Genomic DNA, 22493 nt, shown 5'->3' with positions numbered 1-22493 from the left:
CAGCTCAGTCATCGTCATCTTTGGGTGTTATAGCACTGAAATAAATTAGCTCTAATATAGCATCAGCAGTTTTTTTAGGTCAATGAAAAACAGAACAAAAGCCATATTTGATTATTTTGCCAAAGCATCATGTAATTTGTTTCTCTGGTGACATGAGGCAGATGCAGGGCAAAATGTCATTTTTTCCATTTGAGAATGGATTTTCCCTCCCAGAAAACTCAAGGCAGCAGGGATCCAGATTACAAATTGAGAAACTGACATTACAACAACACCAGCAGCTCCTCACACACCAATGACTATTTCCTTCCACAGATAAAAAGCTGTGGCTCAGGAGCAGTGTAATCTCATTTACATTTGTCCCTTTCATGACATAGACAGGCTGTCCAGCGCAGTATGGGCTGCACCTCTGTGCTTGGCTCTTACTGTCCTCTCTGGGCTGGACAGCCTGGGAGGAGGAGACAGCTGATCCAGGCGTCTGATGGCAGCTTATTAAAAAACATGATAACTTCTTAAACATCTGCATTGTTCCTGTAACAAACCTGAGCCCTGCTGTCTGGAAAAGGCAGTGTGAACTAAGCACTTCATGTGACCTCAGCTAGGGTTTCATTGAAAAAACAAGGAAGCACTCGCACTCATGATGTGTGTGATTTTCTGGAATATTAATAATGCACTGAATTTCTAACCATAATCCTTGTGAAGTTATCTTGTGTGTGCATTCCTGCAGGTTATTTCTGTTAGGTCTTTTAATGACTGTAGGAGTGGGTTTCCACAACAGATTTAACAGACAGCAGCACCCACTAACACAGCAGCATATGGAAATCAGTTAAAATGTCTTCATTCCTGTGAAGACATGGACACCCTCTATAAAAGCATGCCACAGCAAAATTAGAGCAAATGTAACACTGCAAACTGCACAGAGGAATTTTGTTCAAACTCTTGTAAAACACATGGAGGTACAGAAAAGCCTGCTACAGACCATGAGGAACCAAGGAAGAAACAATCAAATACAGGGGACAATGCCAGAGACACCTTGCATCTTGACTTCATCACTGCACTCTCTTAAGGGATAACAGAACACAGGCAGTACGCGCAGCCTGCATCTCCTGCTCTCTTATACACTGCTGGCATGTGTGTGTGTGTCCACATTCATGTCGAATCACGCACAGAGCTAGGGAAAGTATCCAGATGTCTTCTACTGCAGTGAAAGTACTAGTAGATAAATTTAGCACCTTACAGTATTTTAGCAGAGAAGCTCAGAAGGCCCACAGAAACCACAGAGACACCCAGTCTTCCTGTTCCCTGGGGTGGGCAGGCTCTGGCAACACTGCTTTGCTCTCTTCTCACACTCTCATGCACTCAGACAGAGCACCACGCTCGCTACCTCAGAGCTGAGGCACATCGAGGAGCACAGATCTGGGCAGGCGATGCCAGGGGTGCTCACCCGTACATGGTGGGTGCTTGTGCAGGGTGGGCACCATGCCTTGCCCCAGGGTGGAGGTCTGAAGATGCCTCTGGAGCAGAGCAAAAGAATAGCCAGACAAAACCTCCCAGTACCCTGCTGGAATTGTGCTGTGCCTGGGAAGAGCTCGCAGCGTAGCCAGTCCAGATTGGTGTTCTTGCATGGCCCAGAGAGTGAGTATGAGTTACAGAGACATTCTGGGCCTCCTTCTCGGTATATATTGTATTTCCATTTTGCAATCTACAAACATCCCTGCTGATGTTTTCCTCTACTGCCGATCTTTTCTTTCTTTGTTTCGGCGCACTTAGATTCTGCTGTTAAAGAGCCTGGCCTCCTGCCCCCTCCTGTGCCAGGAGCAGGAATTCCAGGCTGCCGAAGCTCCAACCCTCAAGAGCAGCTGCTGTGGACAGAGCAGGCCAGGCCGGGCCTCTCTCTCTCCCTGCCGCACTCCAGCCCAGCCATGCAGGGCACCTTCTTCTTTACTCTGGCAGCAGTACAGAGGAATCTGGATGTGGGAAATTTCAGTCTCTGCCCCACTCAATAATTCAAAACCCAGCTGGATGTGCCTGGGCTGACAGATTGCTCTGAAAGTGTCACAGAAAAACTTTTTCTTAGCCCTTTTTTTTTGTTCTCCAGAGTAAATGTTTGCTCTAGATTTTTTAAAAGTGCAGCAACTTTCAGCAAACGTTCAGATGTAGTCAGACGTAACATGCAGTTCATGTGCAGAAGAGAAATCAGAGGGATGTCATTTCTGATCTCATGCTGTGACCTCTCTCCATGCCCAACACCAGTCTAGTAGAGGCGGCAGGCCTGGCTGTTCTCTTTAGTTCTCCTTCCTCCCAGAGCCTCACACACACTGGAGGTGCTTGTCTAAGATGCTCGTCTGTGGGATCGGATCTGAGAATCACCCTCTTCTCTTGGTGGGAATGAACAACAAACCTGATGATTAGCCAGCTGCCAACACTGGATTTTGTAATCAGAGGCAGTGCTGTTACACTTACAGCTGCCTCTACGAACTCCAGAATAGCAGAGCCCAATTTTAGTTCATCATTTTGCACATGACAGCCCTCAGTAAACAGCTATGCGCTCTTTATGTATAATTGATCTGAGAACTGTGCACAAACCAGTCGATGCCTTAATCCTCAGCGGGCCCAGATAAGCTCATGAAATTTTCTCTGCATGACATTTGCAAGCTCATATTGTACACACTTTCACAAAACACTCTCAGAATTACAACCACATAAACACATATTCTGTGGTAGAAACAGCTGTCCTGGATCACAAAATTGAATCTGCAGCAAAATCTACATCACAGATCTACAGCAAAATTGAAGAAAGTCTGCTGTAAAGTGACTCAAGTGAGGTGGGCTATGAAATATTTGATTGCTTGCTCTACCAAGATCATCTGCATCTACCAAGGGTTTGTATATAATGTGGGATTTACTGTATATAATTTAAACCATTCCCACAGGTCAGTCGTTGGGGCTCACAACGTCTTTTTCAAGGAAATATTTTGGATCACAGGAGACACAGCTGCACCCTGGGTCTTCAGTCTCTATGGCTGGTGCTGTGCAGAGCTGCAGTCCTGAATGATGGTTGTCAACCAGGACTTTTCTTCACTCTTCCTTGACTACCGGGCACAGTGACTGAAGGAAAAGCAATCCCAGTCTGCAAGCTGTTGGGATTCTGGCTGCTGGTATTCCTGGTCACTGAGGCACTACTTACAGATCAGCTCTTTTCTCTGGTATCTTCAGGTCTACCAGCTCCCAGAGTTAATTACCTTTCCATTAATTGTTCAGCAACACTAAAACCAGAAGCCATATCACCCGGCAACTCACAACTGGCAGCCCACTGAAGCTCAGCAGGTGTGAGCCTGGCCAGTACCTGCATGGGAGACCTCCTGGGAAAAACCACTGGAAGAAGTGTTAGTGGAGCCAGTAGGGGGCGCTCACCCTGCGGTCTGTGTGGGTCCTAATGCCACAGTATAGTGACGTCAGATGAGACGTTAAACTGAGGTCCTGACTCTCTGTGGTTAATAAAAATCCCAGGGTATTTCCCAAAAAGAGTAGGGGTATTACCCCAACGTCTTGGCCACATTTCCCATTGGCCTTTACCAATCTTGGCCTCCTAATAATCCCCATCTCTGAACTGGCTTTGTCACTCTGTTTTCCTCCCCACTGATAGCTGGTGTGTTGGGAGCGGACTGATACACTATGGCTGCTGTCACATCATACAGGTGGGGGTGCACGTTGGTGGTGGAGGAGTGTCCCCATTACCTGTAAAGTGCTTTGAGTGGAGTGTCCAGAAAAGCGCTATATAGTGTAAGGAATTATTATCATAACATTAAATTGCTAAGATTGCTACTTAGAAACTTAAGAGCCTACAATCGGGGAGCCAGAAAAGGACGTGATAAGCTATAACATCGTTTCGGGGTGTCAGGAGGGAGTGAGGCACGTGACAGGAGCATGTCACCCCCCCCCCTCCGCTCGCGAACTGCAAGATCGGCTCGCGTTAGCTCGAACAGCGCGCCACTTCACTTCCTTTTCTGTTTACATCCACTCTAGGTGCGAGCACAGACGTTCTCGACAGACAGTTCTCTAAAGACATCAAAGCTCCGTGTGGCAGTCAGCGCTGTGTAAGAATTTGCATGGAGTTTTTTCGACTGCACACTTCCGGCATCGCTTGCCATTGGTCCAGGTGCTCGCTACACAACCTGTGGCAGGACCTGCTGTCTGTGTTTCGCCCGGAGTAAGAGCTCTCTTCACGCCGTGTCCCATCTACGACTCTAGAGCTGCTGCTGTTCTGTTTTGCCCCCCCCTTCAAGAAAGCGTGTATTTTTGAACACCCAAGAGAAAAGCGAAAGTTATTTTCCTGTCTGCTTGAGCTGCATGAAGACGCACCAACACGCCCAGCGCGCAGAGGTTTGTTCAGGGGCTCGAGCGCACAGCTGCCAGGAAGGACTCTGGAGCCTCAGAAGTTGCTATGTGGAAGCGGCTGCTATCACAACAACCCAACTTACATGAACTGAGCTGAAGGGGAAGACTTTTCTTTATTAAAAAAAAAAACTTAGCTCTTTGCTCTGCGTGTCTTCGAAGCACAAGGATCCGAAGATGTCGGAAATGTCCAGCTTTCTGCACATTGGGGACATAGTGTCCCTGTACGCAGAGGGGTCTGTCAACGGCTTCATCAGCACACTGGGGTGAGTAAGTGGCTTGCATATGTGCAGTCCCGTTGTTTTAATTGTAACAAGGTGCTTCACAAGTTTATTTGCCTCGCTGGTTCGAACCCTGGAAAGTTTCTGAAGCTGTTTGTGCTTGGTGGTGTGCGACACGGTCGGATTCAGCTGGGAGGTGAAGGAAGAGAAATACACTGCTGAGGTATCCTTGTAGGAGTCGCCCTGGCTTGGCGAGCACTCGAATGGTTAACCACAAACTGGACTGGCGGTCTCCTAGTCTTGGAAGAAGGCTGAGGACCGTGGCTCTGCAGGGCCCGTTCTGGACGCGAGCCGAGCCGAGCCAAGCCGTATCCGAGCGGCGGACTAGCCTCTGCTCTGGGATGCTCTTCCACATTAAGAACTGTGGTGCTTAATATTAAAACAGCAATTCAATGTGTTTTTTTTTCTTCCAGAGGCAGTGAGAAGCAGTCACCTCACAATATAAGTTTACCATCAACTTGGCTTAGCGTTTAGGATATTGTATTTTCAGCTCGCTTTTGTAAGTGAAACAGTTCAGCTCGCCAATTTAAATTCCCTACCCTTACAAACGATTGCGTCTGCAATCGGATTATTATTTATTGACAGTTGTTACTCGGGACCTTCAAACACAGGCAAATCGAATGCAGATTTGGTGGCCTCAGTTTTAGCTGCGTTCTTTCCATTGAACAGGCAGAAGTCGGTCAGCATGTGCTGCCACTTCACTAGGAAGACTTTAGGTAATTATCACTGCCAAATGACCATGGTTTAACAGTATTTCAAACACTATAATGTACTAGAGAATAATCTGTGTGATATAAAGTGTGCTGATTATATAATTACATAATATAATTACATGTAATTATGCAAGTTTATAATGTAATTTACATATAATTACATGTAAAATGCAGTAACAGGGATTGTAAATTGGAGCTGTGGTTAGCATTACTGCCTTGCAACTCTGGGCCCTGGGTTCAATTCCTGTGGTGATATCTGCATGGAATTTGAATGTTCGTGTGGGGTTGCTCTGGGTGCTCAGGTTTCCACCCACAGTCCAAAGACATGCTGGTAGATTATTTGTCTTGTGGGAAAACTGGCCCTGATGAGAGTGTGCATTGGTGTTTGTGTTGATGTCTGCCCTCTGATGGACTGGCGTCCCATCCAGGATGTATCCTGCCTTTTGCCCATTGCTCGCTGGGATGGGTTCCGGCTCCTCTGTGTCTTTGTTCTGGATAAAGGGGTTAGAAAATGGGTGGAAGCGGTACCAGTGTCGTGATGTGTAACCCCCCTCTCTGCAAACTGACGGTAGGTTTGCAGAGAAACTCCTTCAAATCAGAAAGCATGTTAACACTGCAAAATATGATTTGGCTCCTCCCTAATTTCAATTGCTACTGTATCTATCCAAGGCATATATCTCAGGTATGATCACTATCGATCCCACCGCGAGTCTGTAATAATGCTGATTACTTGCATTTGCCCGAAGGACATCTTAGTGCTCCCCACACTGCAGGGGACCCACCCCATCTGCCCTCTGGGATGCCTGGCACACCTGGGCGTGCTGGCCTCTGTGCCCACAGAGTCTTCAGTGACTTCAGCAGCCTTGTGAGTCACAGGGGTTGCTGTGCGGAGGCCAACAGGTTCCTGAGGAAGGACAGAGCAGTCTTGTTTGTGTGAAGAATGTTATCGAGCTTCATTTGGCCCGACTTTGTGCCAACACAGAAGATACGTTGTCAGGTTTTAAAATATTTGCGGTGGGATATCTTTATCTTCTACTACCCCTTCTGTATTTCTGAGTTCAGAACGTGTGACTGAGCTGGCAGAAGTTCAGGTTCCAGCGTGCGGCTCTCTGCACAGCGAGGTGGCCACTGTTTGGGTAACAATGTTTATGTAGCATTCCTGTGTTATTGTGGCAAGACCAACAAGCATACCTTTTTAGAGTTTCCGTGTATATGCTTAGCAAATAGACACCTTTATGCAGGTGACTTACTACTGTACGTATCCACGAAATTCTTGACATCCAAGACACGGTTTGCTGTCATCATCACACAGTAAGCTAAAGCTAGGATGCGTTCCCACATCTCCAGGTGTCCGTATTTGACTATAGTGCCCAGAAGAAATGAAAAGAAAGAAATATTGTGTTGAGACAGCGAATTAAGTAGTGACTGTTTATTTACATTGCTCAGCCCACTACCAGTGAGAGGGTTCCAGGGAAGTGATGAGAATGGGCTAGGACTGATGTGACTCATTGATGTAAAGCAAACTGGGGTAGCCCAGATACAGCACTGCCGCAGTCTGATTTAATACTGTGTAATGCAGACCATTATGGTACCATCTAATAGGACAGGACATTAATGATCTTCCATGTCAATGGTGGCGGTGTAGCAGAATAAAAATGGGAACCAGCCTGTGTTTCATTCATACACACTGATACACAAATATGTTATTTGAAGAAAAAAATGGCTTGGTAACAACATCGTTACCCAGGTTATTCTCATTATCATCTTCAGATTTTAACTTTTTCTTTTTTTACACAACATCAGCTCATTTCATGCCATTGGGTGGAGGGGGGGATTCTTAAGAATCACACAGGATGACCGTTATATTCTACAAAGGGCTTGGTGTTTTTTTTTCCAGGAAAAGCAAATGAGCATTTAATAGCTATTGATATCAGCTTTCTGAGTGCCCGCAGAATGACTGATAAGACTCATGCATGTATCCAAAAGGAACTAAAAGAAACAATTGCATAGATCTGATTAGGAAGAATTAGAAAAACCCCTACATGCACGTCGGCAGTGTGGAGGAGTGGTCAGGGCTCTGGACTCCAGGGTCATGCATTCGAATCCTGAGTGGGTCAGTGCTGGTGTACTCTTGAGCAGTGTGCTTGGCTCCTGGTGTGGCCACCTGCAGTAGTGAGGAGGAGGCGATGACATAGGGTCCATGCTGTTACTGGGAGCTCCCAGGATGCCAGCCAGACACATGTCAAACATCACTCCTCTTGCTACAGCTGCATGGGAATGGGAAGTCAGTCATTCTGGCTCAGTGTGCTAGGAAGGGGTTAAAAGATATTGATCACTTCATAGAAAGATTCAGCCTCATTTTGAGTCATGAGTCAGACACCAGTGGAAACTAAGGGGAATAGCTTTGAAAGCTGAGAGCAGGTGACGCCTCTTTACACAAAGGGTTGTGGAAGTCTGGAACAATTCGCTGCAATCCTGGGGAGCCTGGAGGTCAGCTACATGTTACACACACTGGTGAAAATATTTAAAAATGACTCCAAATTTGCAGTGACAATTAAACCCTGAAAGTAAGGGAATATAAGTCAATTCTGCTCTCCTGCTAAGAGGAGGGTCACTGTGTTTTGTTTACTGTATGTCCATGCGGTCAAAAGCTGGCAGCTGTTTTTTTTTTGCTCTGGTGCATCAATCACCTCATTCTGTAAATCAAAGCTTCCTGCAGTTCCTGTGGACGCTGACCAATACTTTCGGTACCCAGTCAGATCGATGAGCCACACAAGCCAGATGGGCTGTCTGGCCTCCTCTCGCCTGCAGATGTTGTTGTGCACGACCATCCAGAGCTGCTGCCAGACTGCTCATGTTGCAGCTGCTGGTTTTAATAAGGCGCAGCGGACTGAGACGTGAAGTAGCCATTTTTATGTTTTTCTATTTAGGGTTTCGGCAGAGCTGCAGAGTCACTATTCTTGTTCAGCTTGCTAGTCAGAAAGTGACCTCTGAATGATGGGTCACAGCATCATTGCTTTGCATTGCCTTCCTGGCGTTGTGTCACACTGTTTAAAGAGCTGTGTCGCAAGAGACTCTGTGTAGTAATCTTTACCTTTCTGCATCTCTGTTGTGCATCAGTATCCCCTTCCGAGCTTCAGAAGTATCAACTTGACTAAAACACTCCTACACAGACTGCTGAAAATCTCTCAGAACCTGAGCAAGGAAGAGTCTGGGCACTGGCAGTAGCTGAAGCACGGCCCGGAGCTGAAAGGGAAAGGCCTAATACGGCCACTCGCATAAACGAAAGTAGCAGCATCATAAAGCATTAAGGCACATGGTGAAAGATCAGGGCTACCCAAGTTTTACAAAATGCCCTACAGAGGACATGGCATAAATATGAAATAGACAAATAGCTAAATCAGCATGCACTGCAGTAAGATAGCTGAGGGTTTGTAAGCAGCCCTCGTTCGGAGCATCAGCACTGCTCTGCAGCTGTGCAGTCAACTGTGACTTGATCCCGCTCAGCATTCGACCCGGGTCAATGTAGAACAGACTCAGGGCTGAGAAGAAAGTGCCTTTCATTTTCAGTTGTTCTTTTGTCTGTGCCAAGGATACAATGAGATGGGTGTTTAAGGGTACGTTACCTTGCAGGTTGAGGTGGTTTGTTGGTAACCCAGCACTCGCTCTCTGTACTGCAGTGCCCAGAGCGCTGAGTGTTGGCCTTGTTGGTAGGAGCACCAGGAGAGACCCGTGTCCCGGGGGGAGGCAGTTCTTCATGAACTGTGGTCGCCTGCCTGCTGCCTCGGATCAGCTGTCTGAGCTTGTTTGCATGGATCCAGCACAATATTCAAATGGAGAGCAAAGTGACTTGGTCTGGGGGAGTGCAGAGCTGCCACCAGGGATCTTTCACAGCAGCCACATCCCCGGGCAGCACTTGAGCTGTTAACCCTTCGCTGTCGCACATCGGACCTCACTGGCACTCCAGCTGACACTAATGAGCAGTCTGGCACCGGTGACTTTATCATGGTATTATTGTACCTTTACCATTGTTTTCTACACTTTGAGCATGCCTTTAGGTGCTGTGCTGAGTTATGAGGTATTCACTCAAAATCATAGTGAGCCACAGCCAACGAAAGCGTTGCAACCTTTCTGATGTTCTTATGTAGTTAAAGCACCAATGTGTGCACTGTTGTCAACTTTCTTGATGGCCATGATCGGGTTATATTATATATGGGAGTACTAGTGTCTAGTGTCACTAGTTGGGAGGCTTTTGACATGGCCTAGCTAGCAAGAGAGCTCAATGGGCCAGTGCCTTCACTGCCTGAGACATCCACAAGCCCTGTACACACGTTTTCAAGTTAAAAAGTACTAACGTTTTGGCAGATTCATTGTATCGTCAAGAAGAGCAGTGGACTCCATCCCTCACCCACTTATGTAGGAATCTACTGTAATTGTTTACTCCTTTAAAATGACCCAGTTGAGTGATTTTCCACTAGTAAGTAAGTTGTCACCATTACAAAAAGTACAGCAGAGCAAAAAGCGAAGCTGTTGTGGAAAAACAGAAATAGAACAATTTCGCCACTTAGCAACAGAAACAATGGAACATTTTTTACTGTGTTGCCAACGCTTTGAAAATGTGTTACTCTGTTAATGTGTCATATATGGAAAATCTGTGCAGTGAATCTCAGTGGCATTTGTTAGCATCAATGCAGCCCTCTCCCATTTCTGAAGCAGTTCAGTAGTTTCGTGCTCTCATGCCAAATACAGGATTAATAGAGAGAGACCCAGGGCATGTTACTGGATTCTTCCTGGAAGCCCATCCCATGCACCCTAATCGCGAATTTGAGAATGTGAGACAGGTATGTAAATGCAGGAAGAATACCCTTTTGTTCACCCTGCCAGTTTGCCCGCTGATGGGTGCTCAATCCCAAAATCTCTTCCAGCTGTTTCTTTAGAGACCCCAGATAGTCAGCACCTACACTACAACTGTGCGCTATACTGTATTCCAGACACCCAAAACTCTCTGTGCAAAGGACTGCCTCCTCCTCCTGCTTACAGATCCTGGTGCTCCTGCTCTGAAATTTTCAGTACCTGCTTGGGATATCAGTAGTTGCCATTTAGTATTATGAAACATTAAATCAGGAGTGCATTAAATCAGTCCAATCCTGGAGGGTCACAGCATCAGCAGGTGTCATTGCACCTGAGCTCTTATCTGCCTGGTCAATGTAATTACTGACTTAATGGGACCTGCTTAATGCCAGTAACTGCCAGAGATCTGCAGAGTCCTCCGGGACTGGAGATGAGCATCTCTGCCTTAAATCAGATTTCCTCTGTTCTAAATTAGAGAAGTCTAGTTCTTTTAATTTGTGTGCGGGGCACTTCCTTTCAGACTGGGAATGACTCTCGTCGTGCTTCTTTCAATGTTTTCCATGGCAGGTGTCTGTTTTGAAAGATTGTGGTTGCCCTAGCTGAAGGTAGCGTTCGCGAAGAGTATATGCAATATTTCTCCAATTGGAAAGTGGGTCACCTGGCCTTTGTGCATCCTTGAAAAAGGGCCAAATGTCCTAATAAAAAAACATCAGGATGGCCGGGACAAGCAATCAATAAAGCGAAACCAGGACGTGTGGTGTGGCCCTGCAGATCTGGCAGGGTGATGTCAGAGTGTGATGATGTGTGGTTCTTACACTGTTTGTATGAGATGCCCAGTGTTTTAGTCCTCTTGCCCGGGCGTGTGGACAATATTAGTTGCCCACAAGCTCATCTGTTCTGAGTGTTGCAGCTATGGAAAACATCATAGCTGGGCTGACGTGTGGGAAAGTGTCCAGTCCTGCAGGTGGAGTTGGAGGCAGCTGCCGTGTTTGGAGAGCCCCTTGGCCCTGGGGTGTGAGCAGTGCTGCAGAGATCCTGCTCTGGCAGCCTGTGTTTGGACAGCAGCAGGAACATCCTGGCTGTGTGACAACACTCCACGGGCTCCCGCCAGCGGCTACTAAAGCCTTTTCATTGGCCGCTCAGTCTGGCAGGCGGGATTCTTGTGCTTCTTCAGGCTTTGGCTGTGTGTTTCTACTTTTCTTTAAGAAAGGAGACTTCTCCACGTGGGTTCTGTAGTACAGTTTTGCAGGGGAATGTTAGCTTGTGATCTGAGAAAACGTTGTGAAAGTGAAAATGAAATACACTTCAGCAGCCTTGGAATTGAACAGATGCCCTTTGTTAAGTCACACATCCTGGTCAGTATATCAGGTCTGAAATACCCTGTTTTTCAAGTGTAGTGCATGCTGGGAAATGAGTGCTGTTTCATCTCCTTCACTCTTTGTCCGGACCGTGAAAGTGCTGCAGAGCCTTTGCATAATGCTGTGCTGTTCACTGAGGGTGGTAGGACTTGTGAGAGCACGGAGTTCCATGCAGTGTGGGTGCAAAGGTAGAGAGGCTGATGTGGGTAGGTTACAGAGGCTACCCACTGTTGTGGCATACTGTGCTGAAAGCAAAGAGAAGCAGAGTAAAAAAAAAAGCACAGTGAAGTTGTGGGAGAAGCATGAAGTGGAGTACAAAACTGTGGGAAGGTGTGGTAAAGCAAAGAGAACCATTCCTGGCTTATGAGAAAGGAGTCATATCAGGGGAAGTTAAGGGGCGCTCTCTCCTGCCCAAGCCACTTGTGTTTGCAAGTATTTTTTGAAGCGGAAGACACTTTATTATTTTAGGTTACCCCAAATAATTTCTTATGGGAGCACACAGATATAGCCTTATGTACCCACCCCCAGACTGGAACAGCTGCAAGGTCTGTTACTGTGGGAAGGGAAGAGAGCCCCTCACACAACCTTTGCCTCCCTGATAAAACCTTGAGCAAACAGATTGTCTGCTGTGTTTTGTCTCAGGCTTGTGGATGACCGATGTGTGGTGGAGCCTGTTGCTGGGGACCTGGACAACCCTCCAAAGAAATTCCGGGGTGAGCAAGGAATCCTCTGTCGCTCTTCTTCAGGGACAGCCTTTGGGATGCCTGGGGTGAAGGCAAAACAATGAACTGGGATGTTATCATGGTACAATAAAGAGGCGGGGTGAAGCCTAGGGAGTCAGTGGTGTAGCAGAGGAAACAGGTGGTCTGCGATGGTGATATTAATCTCAAATTAGTACAATACAGTGTACATTTCAGTAGGGCCTTAATGAGCTTGTTTTCACCCATGAACAAACTGACCTATTAGTTTATTTCTTGTGGAATGAGCATTTTACCCATAACATAATCACAACAGAAACAGAGTTTCTTAACCTTTGTGCACCTCCGTTTTGCATAAAAGCCTGGAGTCACGTCAGTTTCTTTGACACTTTCCATCCTGCTTCTTTTTTTAAAGAGTACAGGGGATCTTTCAAAGTAAATGGCCTTTATTGACTTTCTCCCTGATAATGGCTCTGATTACAGGGTCTGTAGTCACTTCAGATAAGAGGGTTCAAACAGGAAACCATGGCTCTCAGAGGGAGAGTACTGAGTCAATATTGACTCCGTCCCTGATTGGAAAACGCTGAGAATCATGAATTGACTGTGTAGGACAGGTGTCCAGCCCTCTGTGGGCTGGTGCCACCCACAGACTATTCTTTTCACAGGACTCCTAGTTAGTCTTTTTCTTCAAAATGTTCTGAGCAGCGTTTATTCAATAAAAAATAAAATAAAAAAACTGGGACAGGACATTAACATGATAGGACAGATGTTTTGGGATGCAGAGATGGTCACAACTGTAGAGTGTAATTAGAGCTGAAAAGAAGAGGTATTTCTTTCCGCAAGGAATTGTGGTTGTCTGGAACAAACTGCCCAATTGCTGCTCATGAGGTGCCTCGGGAAAAGTCTGGGAGAGATTCTGGACAGATTAGATGCTGAGGAACTGAGCAAGTAAGGATGTGCCTGGTGGAGCTCCTGTCACCTAGACCCTTTCTGACCGTTCCTACACAAATCCTGTAGGTTAAATTCTGCTGCGTCTGCTGAGCTATCAGGAAAACTCTTTGTTTCCGTGATGCCCTGGTGTACATTCCCCTCCTTTACTCCCCATCTCCAGATTGCCTCTTCAAGGTGTATCCAATGAACCGCTACTCTGCTCAGAAACAGTTCTGGAAAGCCAAGCAGGCCAAGCATGAGAAAGACAAGATCGCAGATGTCGTGCTCCTGCAGAAACTACAGGTGAGTCGCTTGAAAACACAGCATTCTAAGAACGCTCTGGCTGCCTGGGAAAGGCAGAGCGGAGTGCAGTGAAGATGGGGGTTCGAGGATGCTCCCGGCTGACATGTCGCTCTCACCTTTGCCCTCCTCCAGCATGCGGCCAACCTGGAGCAGAAGCAGAACGAGACGGAGAACAGGAAGGTCCTCGGAGAGGTGGTGAAATACGGGAGTGTCATTCAGGTGAGAGTGGGAGTCAGCAGGTATGGGCTCACCTGAGGACCCCCTGGACCTGAAATGCATGTACGTTCTTAAACATGGATTTTCCAAAGTGGGGGAAAATGTTGACGAATGAGCAATTTTTCTCTGAATTGTTCACATTCCACACATGAATATGGGAGGAAAACTAAATAATAATAATATTAATTATCTTTGTGTTTAGACTATGGAACACTGGAGAATAGCGTGTTTCTAAGAACTCCGAAACTCCAGGTTCGACTTCCGTGTCAAATATTTGCTAACCTTCTTAATCTGAGAGCAAACACGGGTCAAGCAGGGAATGAGAGCCAGACATGTTAGACAGGAGATTTAGACTGAGTATTAGAGCCAGACCTGCTCTGCAAGGTGTGTCACATGAGTCACTGACAGCTTTACACCCCATCAGGTCAAGACATTCATGTTATACCTTGAAAAAACAATGCCTGAGTAATTTGTTTAGGGTGAGTTATATCCTGGTCATAGCTTTAAGAACAGTTACAAAGAATGAGGTCCTCGCTGAGGGGCTGCAGTGTTAAGCCCTGAGGCCCAGTGAATGTGTTCTTCAATGGCTCAGAAGGACGTATGGTCTGGGGTTTGGGAGACACATGGGAAAAACCGTGACCCAGTTGTGCTGAGCTGCTTTACAGGAGGCAGGGTGACCTTGTGGTTAGAGATGGCCCATTTTTAACACTCAAGTTTGTTTAGCAAGATGGGGTGGGGATGGGGTGGTGGGGAGACCAGGGTGGTTGTTTAGCTGACAATGCCTCTGCTCTGTTGTGTGGTGTGTGTTGGGGGAGATGGAGGGGATCAATGAATGACTCGCTTGGCAGCCTTTCAGTGTGACTGGATGAGCTCCTGTTCTCGCTGCGCTGTACTGCTACTCTGTTGGGATATCTTCTCCAAGCACAGGCTCCTATTCTGCCTCTGCAGCTCCTGCACATGAAGAGCAACAAGTACCTGACGGTGAACAAGAGGCTGCCGGCGCTGCTGGAGAAGAACGCCATGAGGGTGACGCTGGACAGCACGGGCAACGAGGGCTCCTGGCTCTTCATCCAGCCCTTCTGGAAGCTGCGCGCCAACGGGGACAACGTGAGAGACCCTTGGCACTCGCATGTGCACAAGCATGAGCACACACTTGTTACACTGAAGTTGGTCAGATTGATTAAAGTGGATTGAAGAATTTAAAATGAGTCCATTTCATAGAAAGTGTATGTGATGTTTGGACATGGAAACTGGAGATTCTAGATAAAAAAACACTTGCTCACTTCTTTTAAGTCTAAGTTTTCCCTATGAGTCTAGCATGTCATCAGTCAGTTTTCTTCTTTTGCATGAGGCTCAGAGCTTTCTGAATTAACTTTGTACCAGTACACAAACACACAGTGAATGTGGGTGAAAGTCCCGTCTCAGATTAACACACCCTATACACGCCCACAGTTGTTCTGTGCAGCTACACACCTTCAACACAAAGACCAATACACCTGGAATAATACCACACATACGCACACCTATATTCAGCTCAAAGATAGAGAGCAACTGGACTAATACTTTAAGCACACAGGCTGTATACACACGTTCACGACACCTGAGACACCTGAAATACTTAACCCACTACCTCTATCACTGAATGTGTCAAAACCCCTGCAAGCCCACCGCATAAACACAGACACACTCTTCTGCACAGTGCTCAGCCCCATGTAAGAATGATCCTCATGTGCTTGGACTGTTCTTGACAGGCATGTCAGTGGTGTGGCTGTTTGCATTCCAGGTGGTGGTTGGAGACAAGGTGATCTTAAACCCAGCGAATGCAGGACAGCCACTCCACGCCAGCAACTATGAGCTTTCTGACCATCCTGGCTCTAAAGAGGTGAGAGTCTTAAATCCCCCATTTCACACTGGACAGACCAGCATGTTCGGCAGCAAAAAGGAACAGTAGTTCACACCCACAGAGCAGTTTTGAACACTGCCAGACTCCAAGACATTTCCCAAGAAAGCTTCTGGGTGAAATAAGCCTTGAACAATGAAAAGCATCACCCTTATATGATGGTGCCACCACCCTCATAAAAGATTACTGCTACATGTAAAGTACATGGTAATGCACAGAGTGAGAAATCCTTGCAGTACAGCATAAATGTTTAATACAGATACATTGAAATGGTGAAATTATCATGCAGATGTGCCATCATAAACTTTCATGCAGGGTGGTGAAGAAATATGGTCTCTGCTGAAGGAGATCTGTGTGACCCCTGATGAAAGATGCTCCTGCATTTGTGTTTTTTCCCCTTAATGCAAAATAATGCATTTGAGTGTGCCTCACCTTGTGCAGGTGAACTCCGTGAACTGCAACACCAGCTGGAAGATCAACCTGTTCATGATGTTCAGTGACCACAAGGACGAGGTGCTGAAAGGGGTGAGTGATGTAGCTGTAATAGGGCAGGAGCCCTGAATCCTTCAAGACACAAGCCTATGGCTCTTCACTGTCATCTGGTTAGTGCATGTGTTCTACATTAGCATATTGTCCAGTCTTTAGAAAGACAGTGTAAGAAAGGCCAAAGTAATGTTATTTAAGTGAAGGAGTTTCAAATACAGAAATCAAGAATAGGTGGATGTGGAGAAAAGGAAGAGTGCAGGTCAATGTGGGGTCCCCCGTGTGCAGGGTGTTGGTGGCTTAGTGGCTGTGTTTCTGTTTGTTGTCTCCATGTACCAGGGGGACGTGGTGCGTCTGTTCCACGCAGAGCAGGAGAAGTTCCTGACATGTGACGAGTACAAGGGCAAGCTGCATGTATTTCTGCGCACCACACTGCGCCAGTCCGCCACCTCTGCCACCAGCTCCAATGCCCTCTGGGAGGTTGAGGTGGGTCCTACTGCATGCTCGCACCTGTGCAGCTCTGATTTGCTCCGGCATTGTCTTTGTCCAGAGCTGACTGGACAACGGCTCACACCCCAGTGACCGAGTCGGCGTGCTGCTTGTCCCTCTGTGCTGTGTGGAGCGCGTGGCCGTGACTGACAGGCTCTGGGTTTTTCGGCAGGTGGTTCATCACGACCCATGCCGTGGCGGGGCAGGCCACTGGAACAGCCTGTACCGGTTCAAGCATCTGGCCACGGGGAACTACCTGGCGGCTGAGGTAAGAGGAACAGCACTGGAGTCCAGACTGCCTGAGACGCAGGTTAGCACATGCACTCCTCCCAGGGCTCTACGGGCAGGCGAGGGCACTCCTGTAACCGCGGGTACCGCAGAGATGATCCTTCATCAAACAGAGAGAGAGCCGGGGCCTTCGATATAAATGTCCAGCCATGCATCACTTCTTGACGACACCAGAAACTGCAGTCCTTTCTGTCTAAATTGCGGCCACTTATTTGCTGGTTCTCTGGAAATCTTGCTGTATATTTTTGGGCACACTCTGTTTACTGTGCACCTCCTGCACACCCCTAAATAAAAAGATCCAGATCTCCACTGGACCTGCTGAGTTAGTGATGGCCAGCTCTTATTAATTTCTGTGGTGATGCAAACAAGAGAAAAGCATGGTTAAACATGATTCCACATTTGGAAAACCATGACAAAGTACATGCATGATTAAAAGCTGCAGTATCACACCCCAGATGTGTGGTGGTCAGCTTGCTTAAGGAACATTGATATAGGGAATCGAAACTACGAAGTATGCATGGGCAGAATCGGCAGCACCACTCGAACCCGAGCTTTCGATCTTCTTGGGCTGTGGCCCTCCGGAGGAGTCTCTGCGGTGCCCATGCCCAGCCATTGTGCTCCTGTATGTTCTGAAAACCAGTCAGCACTCCCATTGGGTTTTATTTCTCCACAATCATCCTCAGGCTCTCTCTGGTCGTGATTTCATGGTCTCTGTCTGTTTCTTCCTCTCTTGGCCTGTGCCCTGTGCAAGCCTGCGCGAGCTATTCTCTGCTAATGCCCAGGCTGCGAAGGGCATCTGGTGTTTTGTCTCACAATCAAAACAGGGTGATTGAATATGTTTACTGTGACCAAATCAATCACTGCGAGGGGCTAGAATACTTGTTCATAAAATCCAAATTCTCCATTTTCTTCAGTAAGAATCTGGTCTTTCAGCCACGGAGCCCTCAGATTTGATTCTGCCAGTTTAATACTTATTTAGGTGGTACAGAAGGCTTGGGGTGTCTTTGAATGAGACCCACCTCTTGATGAAAACGTAATAAAACAATTTCTGTTTTTCATATTCTGCTTCCAGCCAGCAGCTACTGTATATCACCCTGCAGCTCTCATCTGGCTACCCACTGAAGCTAAGCAGGGTTGAGCCTGGTCAGTACCTGGATGGGAGACCTCCTGGGAAGCTATGGTTGCTGCTGGAAGTGGTCTTAGTGGGGACCAGCGGGGGGCGCCCACCCTGCGGTCTGTGTGGGTCCTAATGCCCCAGTATAGTGACGGGGACACTATACTGTAGTGGGCGCTGTCTTTTGGATGAGATGTTAAACTGAGGTCCTGACTCTCAGTGGTTATTAAAGATCCCCAGGCATTTCTCGATAAGAGTAGGGAGTTATCCCAGTGTCGTGGCCAAATTGCCCCCCTTGGCCTTTACCGTGGCCTCAATATTGTCCCCATGTCTGATTGGCTTGCACTTGCACCTGCGATGGACTGGTGTCCTGTCCAGGGTGTACCCTGCCGTGTGCGCGTTGCTTGCTGGGTAGGCTCAAGCTTCCCACAACACCGTATGGTATAAAGTGTTTTGGCAAATGACATGGCTCATTCTCCTTCCATAAATTTATTTTTTAAATTGATTACCTACTGATGTCTGAAGCATGATGTATGGATTTGATAACCAAACAGTCATTGTCATATTTTACTTATTAATTTTTCTAATCATGGATTTATCTTATTTTGTTTTTGATTACAACCAAAATAAGATGATGCTTGTGATGTGCATATATATATAGCCAATATATATATGCGCTATAATGCATGTAAAGTCACATCATGCTATATGATATATTTATATCATAAAACAGCCAGCAGTACAGGACAAAGCTGCAGTGTGTTCAGCACTGTGACAGTTTGTGCTTGAATTGCAGGAAAACCCATCTTACAAGGGAGACAATGTGGAGACCAGATCAGTGGTGAGTATGTTTTCATCAGGCTGTATGTCGAGGGATTAGTGAGGTGTCTAAGGGAATGAGCAGACTCACCTGTGGGACAGCAATAAAAACATTTTTTTTTTAAATCTGGCTATACTAACATAAATTTAAAATCAATTGAAACGTGAAAGAAATAATAAGGATAGTATCTACAGTATATATTGTGATGTGTATAATGATTGATAAAAATAAATATAGGATCTTTTTTAAGTGGATGTAAGCACATTACTTTTTGTAGATAGGTGCAGTATGTTAGGCACTATAAAGAAAATACATTATGAATGTAGACTCTCGATCATCCTCTTGAGTGACTAGGCACTGGAGCTGCCATGGTTGGTAGTTGGGCAGAGGCTGAGGGATGCAGGACAGCTTGTCCAGTTCAGTGGCCAGAGCTGTGGTCACCCTTGCTGAACCCTGATGAATTTTCCACCTCGGCATCAGTCAGACACAGGTCGCAGCAGCAAGAGGAACATGGGCGAGAAGGTGAAGTACAAGCTGGTTGCTGTGCCTCATGGGAATGACATCGCCTCTCTGTTTGAGCTGGATCCCACCACCCTGCAGAAAACCGACTCCTTCGTGCCCAGGTACAGACTTGCCTCCTGAACACGCTGCAGCAATTCTGAGACGGCACTCTTGATCACTGCAGCAAGGTAGAGGTAGTGCTTTGTTCTAGGACACAGCATAGGGAGCTGTAAATCTTGCCATAGAGCACAGCGCTACTCTTCATTCTTTTTTATGGTCCTGGTATAAGATTCAAAATTTTACATACATTTTGTAAGGTTAAAATCAGTAAACAAATCTGTCTGCATCCAAGACTGTGGGGGATAGGAGGGAATCAGTTTATTTAGTTTTTTTTTTAGTTGTGCATCAAAATAAAAGTTGAAATTCTTTAACCCAAGGAACTCCTATGTCCGACTGCGTCACCTCTGCACCAACACCTGGATTCAGAGCACCAATGTGCCCATCGACATTGATGAGGAGCGTCCCATTAGGCTCATGGTAAGAGAACCAGTTCTTAAACTACAACTCTGAAGCCTTTTTACAAACCTAGCCACAGTCTTAACTGCCGTCCCAGCATTAAACTAGTAAACTGAGGCTTATTCAGTCTTGCCAGCTATCATTCTTGCACATCTTTGCTGCATTTTAGTGCTGTAGTTGAACACTTGTTTCCACAGATTGGTGTAGAAAGTTTCTCTCTGTCTCCTCTCACCCAGCTGGGAACGTGTCCCACTAAGGAGGATAAAGAGGCGTTCGCCATTGTGTCTGTGCCCGTGTCTGAGATCCGGGACCTGGACTTCGCCAACGATGCCAGCTTCATGTTGGCCACTGTAGTGGACAAACTGAATGAGGGCTTCATCAGCCAGAATGACAGGAGGTACAGAGATGGGGAAGGCGACCTCTGACTCGCATTCCTTTTGTGAAACACAGGGAGGGGTTAGAGTTGAGCTTGATTTTTGTTCTACCTAATGAGATAAAAAACTAGAAAAATCGTAACATTTGAGCTTGTTTTTGTTCTACCTAATGAGATTAAAAACTAGAAAAATCATAACATTCTGTATCACCATAAAAGCTTCCATCCGATGTAGCTGAATATATATTCTGAAAAAGTGAATTTGTATTGAAAATTGATATTGCGTCTTTAGTGCAGATCTAATTGTTTTTCCATTGATTGAAACTCACCTCAAGGCGCTAACAAACATCTGTGGATTTAGACCCAGTTCATGGAGCCCATCAGAGGAAATGTGCTGGATGCTGAGCTGATGTGCACTGCCACACTTAAAAGGCATTATCTGACGACTGCATGTGGTGTGATCTTGTAAGAGGGGCGTGTTGCGAGTCTGTGTATATTGACAGTGCAAGTGTGTTAATAACCAGAGACACTTCTAATTTCATGCTGTCCAAGCAGCACCTATGCCAGGTGAGACACAGAGGGTTATGTCCTACAAAGCACTACTGTCCTGCTCTCCTCTCATTGGTTATTCCATCTGGTTGACAGCATGACTGACTGGAGCACTTCCATTTGTCTTTAACATGCTGTGTTAAAACATTTCTGTGCAATTACAGCAGACAGAGCTGTACTGGTTGGTGTAGTGGTATTTAATTGTCAGTATTCACTCTGAACTTGTGGTTTTAACTTTTTCACTGCACACCCTGGTCTCTCTCTCACACCTTTCTCCATCTCTCACTCCATTGTCATCCTTTCTCTCGTTTTCGTGGTCTCTCTTCCTCCACTTAGTCCTCTACCTGTTGTCCCTTAGATTTGCCATCAAGCTTTTGGAGGACCTGGTATTCTTTGTGGTGGACACACCCAACACTGGCCAGTCCGTGCTGGATGTGGTGATGACCAAAGCCAACCGGGAGAGACAGAAACTCATGAGGGAGCAGAACATCCTCAAACAGGTAGGGGTGCTTCTGCAGGGCAGGACAGAAAGGGTCTGACAATGCCTTGTCTTTGGTATCAGTTTCCCCCAGTGTGTGGTCATATCCCCTGTCTCTTGAGGACACAGATCTTATGAAACTCAGTTTCAAGCAACAATGCCATCTTAAGTATAGTTAGCCACAGTCGATTTGTCCTTTGGTTTTGTTAGTTTCCCATAGTTTACCCATGTTTGTCTCATTAATTTACTTTGTTTTACCAAATTTCTGCATTGATGTCCTATGCTTTAACATATGTTTCCCTTGAAGCTTCCTGATTATTTTTTTTCTTTGCTTGGAAAAAAACTACAGGTTTTCTTTGCTTAGAGAAAACTACGGAGTCAGAAAGAAAGAATTAAGAGGATCAGGGACAAAGAGAGTGTCCTGCTCAGCATTCTCAACTGCTTATGTATGACCTGCTAACAGGGAAGAACCTGCTCTAACTATGGCGTAGTAAATGTTAATAGGGCAGTAAGACAGGTAGACATGGTCTGCTACAGACCATATAGACCAGAGCTGAAGTTGTAGGCTCCCACCAGCCAAGCTCTGCAGTAGTTGAAAATTAGCGTTCATCCAGTTCTGCATCTCTGCTTTATCTATCCCTGTGCACTTCTCCTGCACCAGATATTCGGGATTCTGAAGGCTCCCTTTAAGGATAAAGGTGCAGAAGGACCCCTCCTGCGCCTTGAGGAGCTGGCAGACCAGAAGAATGCACCCTACCAATACATGTTCCGGCTGTGTTACCGTGTCCTGCGCCACTCCCAGGAGGAATACCGCAAAAACCAGGTAGGGTTCTTGTTTGCCAGGCCCAAGAACCAGCTCCTACAGCCAGCTGACGACTGGGGAGACTCGAACATTCTGCCAGGACACGTTTGCAGGTTTTGCATGCTCTTTTACTGAAGTACTGTGTAAATTTGACAGAAATCATAATATGTTTAATTAAAAGGGTTTCATTCAAATGCTGCACATTGACATCTCACAACCATTTAGTTCTAGGGGAGCTAGATGAGATGGATGGGGATCAACTTTAATTAAATAGGGGGCTTTAAAGGTGACTTAGTCATGTGGACATTTCTTTAGAGCTGTCAGTCCTTCACTCCAAGTTGTATTTTTCTAAAGAGATACGGATGAGACAGTGGTGTTAATCAGCTTCTTGCAGCATAAGACAGCACCGCAGTCTCACCTTCTTCACTAGCCTGCAGA

The 22493-nt window shown here is 46.4% G+C and overlaps 1 protein-coding gene across 3 annotated transcripts in view; it reads left to right on the top strand.

Moving 5' to 3' along the window:
* Positions 1-3979: 3979 nt before the first annotated feature.
* itpr3 (inositol 1,4,5-trisphosphate receptor, type 3) overlaps positions 3980-22493 on the top strand; it is a 39501-nt gene continuing 20987 nt past the window's right edge. Inside the window, exons 1-15 of one of the 3 annotated variants that reach the window (XM_088640571.1) lie at positions 3980-4658; positions 12238-12308; positions 13405-13526; positions 13659-13745; positions 14691-14849; positions 15526-15624; positions 16084-16167; positions 16465-16611; positions 16787-16882; positions 18813-18857; positions 19317-19459; positions 19775-19874; positions 20090-20250; positions 21134-21275; positions 21915-22076. In XM_088640571.1, the coding sequence (XP_088496697.1) occupies positions 4570-4658; positions 12238-12308; positions 13405-13526; positions 13659-13745; positions 14691-14849; positions 15526-15624; positions 16084-16167; positions 16465-16611; positions 16787-16882; positions 18813-18857; positions 19317-19459; positions 19775-19874; positions 20090-20250; positions 21134-21275; positions 21915-22076 (1707 nt within the window). In that variant the 5' untranslated portion in view covers positions 3980-4569. Of the gene's footprint in view, positions 4659-12237; positions 12309-13404; positions 13527-13658; positions 13746-14690; positions 14850-15525; positions 15625-16083; positions 16168-16464; positions 16612-16786; positions 16925-18812; positions 18858-19316; positions 19460-19774; positions 19875-20089; positions 20251-20648; positions 20794-21133; positions 21276-21914; positions 22077-22493 lie in introns of those variants that run through there. The other 2 variants (XM_088640570.1, XM_088640572.1) reach the window with 2 other exon arrangements.

The sequence above is a fragment of the Lepisosteus platostomus genome, chromosome 7 (assembly GCF_059453375.1).
Source record: "Lepisosteus platostomus isolate fLepPlt1 chromosome 7, fLepPlt1.hap1, whole genome shotgun sequence".
NCBI lineage: Eukaryota > Metazoa > Chordata > Actinopteri > Semionotiformes > Lepisosteidae > Lepisosteus > Lepisosteus platostomus.
Note: the sequence above shows the minus strand (reverse complement) of the source record. Positions and strands in the feature narration are given on the sequence as shown.